The 7,966-nt window shown below is 38.4% G+C and overlaps 1 protein-coding gene across 1 annotated transcript; it reads right to left on the bottom strand.

The window, feature by feature from the left end:
• Positions 1 to 320: 320 nt before the first annotated feature.
• Positions 321 to 7,847, bottom strand: PSMG1 (proteasome assembly chaperone 1). The gene is made up of 7 exons (XM_058825685.1): positions 7,726 to 7,847; positions 7,429 to 7,511; positions 5,997 to 6,148; positions 5,606 to 5,668; positions 3,471 to 3,669; positions 2,125 to 2,261; positions 321 to 503 (listed from the first exon to the last, which is right to left on the bottom strand). Exons 1-7 carry the CDS (start codon positions 7,845 to 7,847, stop codon positions 429 to 431), a joined length of 831 nt encoding a protein of 276 aa, XP_058681668.1. The 3' UTR covers positions 321 to 428.
• Positions 7,848 to 7,966: the final 119 nt, after the last annotated feature.

The raw sequence follows: 7,966 nt of genomic DNA, 5'->3' as shown, positions 1-7,966 counted from the left end.
GATGGGAAAGGACAGAGAGTGCATTTTCTTGATCACAGACAAATCTTTGAAGAGCATCAAATATTACAAAAACCCTCAGGTCTAGAAATAAAGTAAAAAATGGAGAGGTCTTGGGAGATACAGACAGAATTCTTTATCTGTATTTTCCTCTTTGAAATATAAAAGGAATACTTTTAGGGAAAACAATCCCTTCAGGAGGAAAAAAAGGAGTTGATTTTCATATCCAAAATCTTTCCTAAAATCACTCCAGAAGAATCTTCCAAGCCATGCAGAAGGGTGTTCAGTGATGAAGTTAAAAGCAACAAAAATGAGCGGGAAAGTAAAAAAATCTACTGAAATTTATTCTAATTTAAAGGAAAAAAAATAAAATCCCAGAAGTCCTCAAGAGAAGAAACTGGAGTTTACAAAGTGCAGCACAACTGTCCTTGTCAGATGTAGATGTTATTGTGAGTTTCACTGGCTGTCAGGAACTTCTTCAGGATCTTTGTGCTTTCAGAGGCGTCCTGGGGAAAGGAGGAGAGGATCAGAATCAGCCACAGAGTGGGAAAAAGCAAGAGCTCCCCTGGCCCCGGCCCCATTTTCATTACTCTGAACAGCACTTTTATTAATATATTAAATGAATTTTATTAGATATTATAATTATATAGTTATACATTATTTATTTAGATTAATTAAATATATAAATATCACATATTATATCATACTATATTATTTATATTAGTATATATAATAATATATACACTAATACATATAATATAGTATATATTAGTATAGTATAATATATATAATATAATATAATATAATATAATATAATATAATATAATATAATATAATACTATATTATATAATATAATAACTATATTTTATAGTATATAATATTATATATTATATACTATAATATATAATAATATAGATGATATATATTATAGTATATATTATATATAATATATAATACAGTACTATATATATAATATAGTACTATATTATATATTATACTATATTTTATATATTACATTATATTATATTATTATATTATATTACATACTACATTACATTATACTATATATAATATAGTATATATTATATTAACACTATATTTATACTACATTATATTATACTATACCATATTATATTATCTATTATACTATATTACAATATATAATAATAGAATAGAATATATAATAATAGAATAGAATATATAATAATAGAATAGAATAGAGTAATGTAATGTAATGTAACGTAACATAACATAACATTATATTTATATTATATTACATTATATCATATCAATATTAACTGAGCAAAACTCAGGTTTTCTGAATGAATTTATCCACAGGAATGTGCAGTGCAGCAAGAAAATGGATTTATTATTTTGCATTCCTCCTTGCTTGGACATGAGGGGAAGATTCTCTGTCATTGTTCTCCTTCAGAGTTTAAATATTTATGTGTTACTCAGAGTTATTCAGCAGAACAGAATGAGCTGCACTGAAAACTGATTTTAGGACTGAAGTAAACACCTCAGTACACACAGACCTCTTTGGGCATTGAAATCTGGGTTCAAAGTGTTCTCAACCAACTAGAAATCAATTAAAAACATTTCAGAAAGAGGAAAACATTCATTTTAGGGGCTGCAATGGGAATTTTTGGGAGCAATGTGATTCACTGTGAGGGTGGTGGCACACAGAAATTGGGGCTGCCCCATCCCTGGAAGTGTTCAAGGCCAGGCTGGATTAGTGTAAAAATTTCTTCAGAAATTTGGCTTTTTAGCTCCAAAATGAAGTTATAGGTCAAAATGGGTTATTTTAAGAAGCTTTCCTGTATGCCAGAAGAGAGGCATATACAGAGCTAGAACTGAGCCATCTGATACATGAATATAAAATGTAAAAATAATAAAAAAACACACAACAAAAAGCTTTAAATGAGGCAACTCCAAAGCAAACTGCAGCTTACACAAGCACAAAAATCCTTCCCTGATACATTCATACATTAGCAGAGCCTGAAAATCCAACATGAAGTTCTGAAGGAAGCTGTAGAGTGCAATCCCCACAGGGGAACAAACCCAGCAGAATGCAAGAGATGAAAACAGACAAAAACTCCCATTAATTATAAAAATGGAAATTTTACCTTGGCTAAACTCTTCAGGAGCTCAGAAGAGAGCAGAGGCTTGAAGGCTTCAATGGTGACTGTGTCCAGCTTGATGACATCAGTGTAGCACTGGTACAGCACTGCAGGGATGTCCCACACCTGGCAGTAACTCAGCACTGACACAGGGAAAGGAAATCTGTTAAACTCAGCACAAAGGGATCTCTGCTCTGGGTGCAAAAATCAGAATTTTAAACCCATGGGAGTTTCATTACCAGCTCAGGATGCTGACTGCTGGAGCAGCAACTCATCCCCCAGCTATACAAGGAAAATTAGTTAAAATCAAAAATTAGTTAAATGGAGGTGTTTTTTCCTGGCACATACCCTACCTGGAAACTGTACATAAAAATATAATATAATATAATATAATATAATATAATATAATATAATATAATATAATATAATATAATATAATATAATATAATATAATGTAATGTAATGTAATGTAATGTAATGTGATGTGATGTGATGTAATGTAATGTAATGTAATATAATGTAATGTAACGTAACGTAATATAACATAACATAACATAATATAATAATAAAAATTAAAATAATAAATAAAAACAATGAATATTTTCTTAAATGTGTTCTTAAATAAATAAAAAAAAGAAAATAAATAAAAATGTAGGACATCCAGGGAATGAAAATAAATAAAACCCGTAAAATATTTTATCAAATATTTAATAAATAAATAAAAATAAGAAAATAAATAAAAATAATAGCAACATCTGCAAAAAACCCAAACAACACCCCCAAAAAAACCCAACCAAAAAACCCATAAAAAGGAATGTGAACAAGAGAAAATCATCCACTTTTAGCTCCTGCCAGACAAGCTTTTCCTCATGCTGCTACCATTAGGGATTCTAGAATGCAAAAATTCAAGGTTTTTATTAAATTACATAAAAAACTGAACCTAATTTTTCCATGAGGTTGATCAGTGGATCTGTACAAGCTTCATGACCTGTTATATACAGAAAGGACTTTATGAGGTTTTATTTTGGGTGCTCAGATGAAAATAATTCCTAATAAAATTTATTTAATTACTAAGTAAAATTCCTAAAAAACCCCACTGTACAAAATGCTTTGTAAGGCTGTACTGGAGAATTTCCCAGTACTTCTGTCCCACACATAACTGGTAAAATTATTTATGGCTGGTTTGGAAAACTGTCCCTATTCTCCAGGGCAATATGTAAGATGTGAATCTGTCAGTAATTAATTTTTAAAAAGCTGAATTTTCAGCCAGTTCCCACAATTAAGCAAAAATTCTAATTGCAGAGGGATGTTCCTCAGGGGGAATTGTGTAAATAACTGGAATTGCAAAGTACCAGCAGCAGGAAGGTCCCTCACAATGTTGGGCTGCTCCAGCAGTGGGCAGCAGACCTGCTCCTGGAATTCTTTGGTCTTCAAGGCTTTCAGGAATGGAGACACAAGGGTCAGAGTGGATTCCTGAGTTTTATAATCAGCTACAGGACACGTGGAAAGGATGGTGACTTGCAAGCCTTTCTTCTGCATGGAGCCAAAAACCTGAAATACAAAAAAATACATCAGGAAAATTTCTCATAATAAAAGCAGAGGAACCTCAAGGATTCATTTCAATTTCAGATTCATTTCAATTTCAGATTCATTTATCTTGAACTCAGGTTTGCAGGACCACAACCAGTCTGAATCACAACCTTCAGGTAGAAATTTCCCAGGCATTGCTCCTAGGCTAGAGATAAAAACCCCAAAATAACAGCTGATATATTTACTAAGTCTAGTGATCTTCTGGAGAGGTTTCATGTTTTCAGCACTTTGTATTCAATATATTAAGATTTACTGCTTTAATTAATGGTGATTGTAAAAAAAAAGAAAAATAGGATTCCAAATAAAAACAAGCAGTTCACTGAGCTGCTTAACATCTGAAATGAAAATTGTGCTCCCTGGATGCCCTACAATGTTGTAAAATAATTTATTTTAGATACACAGATTTTATTTCATTCTATTCAAGTTGAATTGAGAAAGAAAATTTAGGCTTCTCTTTCTCATATTCAAAGAACAAAGTTTTGAAGTACAAAACCTTCTGAACATTACAAAATACCAACAAGGGAAAACGAAATAGAGAATTTGGAAACTGTGACAGAAAGTTGCCTACACAGGTTTCTGTCTGTGTACCAGTCCCAGGAGGGAAGCTGTGCCCTCCCATCACTGTCACTGTGTCACCACTGTGACAGAAATCTGACAGGAATATTCAGAAGCCCACAGATTTTCCACTTGCTTTGCTGGGAACACAGGCTGGAATCTATGGCTGCAAAATCCAACCTGTGTGTTCTGGTTTGTCAGTGATCCTTACAGAGAAAACCCACCCAGAGGTAAAGATCTGACCTGTGGAGATGGGAGATGCTCAGGAAATCAGGATTTACACACAGAACAGGGCTGCCACTCACATGAAAAGAAAAAGGATTGGCAGCACGTTGTTTCTTCTGCACATTTAAAAATACCAACAACCACAAAATGTAAAAATACTCAGAAACATGGACTTGGTACAACCACACTCCTGCTGTTCAGGAACACCCACAAATGGGGAAGACAACAACCCCCAGCCATCTCTCTTCTGCAATCCCACTTCAAATGAAGTGCAGGAATGTGTGGAATACAGCAAAAATCTGAGGTCTAAGGGGTTTTAAACTTCCAAATGAGCTGTGATCCCCCAGCAAAGCTGTACTGATCTCTAAGCCCAGCTTCAGAATCCCTGCTGCTCCATCAGCTCAGCACAGATTTAAAGGCAGGCAGGGAGCAGACAGACAGCAAGACAAAATAAGCCACACTTCCTGCAGGCAAAGCAGTGACCCAAATCCATCAGGAAAATCAACAGGAGGAACATTCACCCCTTGGCTTTATCTTGTTAAAATCAAAATGATGATATTTGGAGGGACTTCCCTGAGCCAGCAGGGCTCCTGTACCTGGATAATGCTGGGGTGAGGCCCTGGGAATGTTAAATGTGGGAAGAAATGGGACAAATTCTGCTTGGGAGGCACCTTTATCTCCACCTGCCCCCTGGGAAAGGCACAGAACACACCCAGCAGCTCCACAACTGGTTTGGCTGGCGATCCTTTGGCAGCTGCACAAATTGCTGTTGGTTTTTTTTGAAGGAAGAATTCTCCCAGAGGTGAAATGCAGCTGAAATAAGGCATGGGAAATGAAAAGCAAGCAGGAAAAATGTTTGGGAAGTGGTTAAGGGCCAACAAAAGTGAAACTGTCCAAAACCACTCAGCTGGGAGCTGACAGCAGATACAGCTGGCAGCACAGAAAGGGATTTCACTGATCCTGCAGAGAGTAAATTGATCTATTTTTGAATATTTAATAAAAGAAAACCACATGGGAAACTTATTTAACACTGTCATGGTTAAAGTATCAGAGAAAAGATCCCCATCCTAATAAATAGAGGATTTTATTACTCCATTTATTTCCTTGCCAGTTTTACCTTCTCAAGCCACTGGAACTGTTGATCCTCAGCCACATAGCAACTACACTGGCACAATAAAACCTAAAAAAGGTAAAAATTTGTGTAAGCAAGTGGTTTAAAGGGCACAACAGCATCTCAGCATCGCCTGTAAGGGTGATGTGGCTGCAGACAATAAATTGTTCAGTTATTTTGGGTTTAGCTCTGTTTCAATGAGGATTTTTTGCTCACAAATGCAGTGAAGCCATGAGGCTGTGACATTCTGTGCTGAACTTCACACAGTTTTAGTTTTAACCCTTCAGATCATTTATGAGATTAACCCATGATCCTGCAGTGCCCTGTTTGGGGGTGGATGAAGTTTCTCCTTTTCAGAAAGCCAAACCACAGAGGAATTAATGCTCAAGTCACTCACTGTGGGGTCTGATATCAATCTGTAGAACAAACAGAAAGAGTCTGTGGGGAGGACATTTGTGCTGCTGGATGTTCTGCACCACTCATTCCACAGCTTCACAACTCCAATCACTTCCCAGCACACAGAGTCCAGGATAAAAGATGACAGGAAAGCTGCAAAACCCATTAAAAATAGTGTTAATTTATAAAAATTAAAACCTCTGTTTTACAAATAAATAGCTGGACTAAATTAGGTTATTCCTTTGCAATCTGAAGAAAGAATAACTCATTTTTATCAACTTATTGACCAAATCTAAGAAACATCAGCAATGTGATAATCCTGCTGTACTCAAATTTACAAAGATGAAGAGATGTTCAACACATACAGATCCCTAACATAAAAATCACTTGTTCTGAGGAATTACAGCATTACAATCAACTTCAATTTCTTTAGTATTAATTAAGATTGCGAAATATTAGGTCTCTAATACCTTCTGACATAACAGATATAGCAGATTAAAACCAAAACTCACTGAAGCAGCAAGGCAGAACTGTTACACTGATTTTAGAAAAAACAAAGGCAAGAGTGTGGCAAACGTTAATAAATCAGACTCCTGTCAAAAGCTACAGAAGACAGATCCAATATATCTATTACTATTTTTCAAGGAAAAACCCAAACAAATTAGCAAAGTTAACCTTGATAAAATCTAAATGTCACTTCAATGCAAGCAAGACTTGTGGGTACTATCAGATCAAAACTTTTGCCAATTAATAAACAATCCCAGAGAGTTTACCAAACAAAAACCAGATAAAGGAAAAGAGGGATTGTCCTAACTGAAATCCCAAACTAAAACATACTTCACTTTTTGTATTCAAGTGAAAATACATCAATTTCCAAGAGGAATAAGCACCTGTAATAATAACTGTGTTTTACATGCACAGAGGAACTTCAGCTTTCTCTGGACAACTCGGTTGCCTCCAGGTTTAACCTCTGCTGCTAAAGGAGGAGCTGCACATTCAGTAAATAGAGGGGTGTAGTGAAAGCTGGAGAGGGATTTTTCAAAAGGTAACGGGATGACAGGACAAGGGGGAACGAGGTGAACTCAAGGAGGGCAGGGTTGGATGAGAGTTTGGGAGGGAATTGTTCCCTGGGAGGGTGGGGATGCGCAGAGGAGCTGTGGCTGCTCCTGGACCCTTGGAAATGCCCAAGGCCAGGTTGGACACTGGGGCTTGGGAATGTCTGGGCACATTTACAACCCCAGTTGGGGCTTGGAGCGGGGAATGTCCTGGCACATTTAAAACCCCAGTTGGGGCTTGGAGCAGGGAATGTCCTGGCACATTTACAACCCCAACTGGGGCTTGGAGCGGGGAATGTCCTGGCACATTTCCACCTCCCTGCCACCTTCTGCCTCCCCAGTTTATCCCCAGCCCGGCAGCTGAGGTTCTGCACGCACCCGCAGCGTTCCTGCCGATGGCCACGATGAATCTGGAGCACACCAGGGACTCCTCAGCACAGCTCCACAGCACTTGGATCTCCCTGGGAAAACAACACAGAACAGCCCGGGCTGGGTGGGACCCACAAGAACCATCCAAACCCAGCTCTTGGCCCTGAACAGACACCAACAACCCCACCATGGGCATCCCTGGAGCTCTGGCAGCCTCGGGGCCGCGCCCATTGCCTGGGGAGCCTGGGCAGTGCCAGCACCCTCTCAGGGAAGAACCTTTCCCTGATCTCCCCGCGCTGCCGGTACCTTTTCTTCTCGATCTCCCTGCGGATCTCGCGGTCCTCGGGCGTCTCCTCCCGCGCCTCCTCCTCCTCGTCCAGGCCGGCCCGGGACGGGGCCACCACCACCTCCCCGAAGAAAGTCGCCATGGCCGCCTCGCGCCTGCGCAGCCCCGCCCTCAGCGCCGGAGCAGGCGCCGGGGGCTCTGAGGGGAGAGGCGGCGGCAGCGCCTGGTGCCTCCGGTACCTCCGAACCTCGCACCAAAGGC

The sequence above is a fragment of the Ammospiza caudacuta genome, chromosome 2, assembly GCF_027887145.1.
Source record: "Ammospiza caudacuta isolate bAmmCau1 chromosome 2, bAmmCau1.pri, whole genome shotgun sequence".
Lineage (NCBI taxonomy): Eukaryota > Metazoa > Chordata > Aves > Passeriformes > Passerellidae > Ammospiza > Ammospiza caudacuta.
The sequence above is the reverse complement of the archived record's forward strand: the minus strand, read 5'-3'. Positions and strand labels throughout refer to the sequence as shown.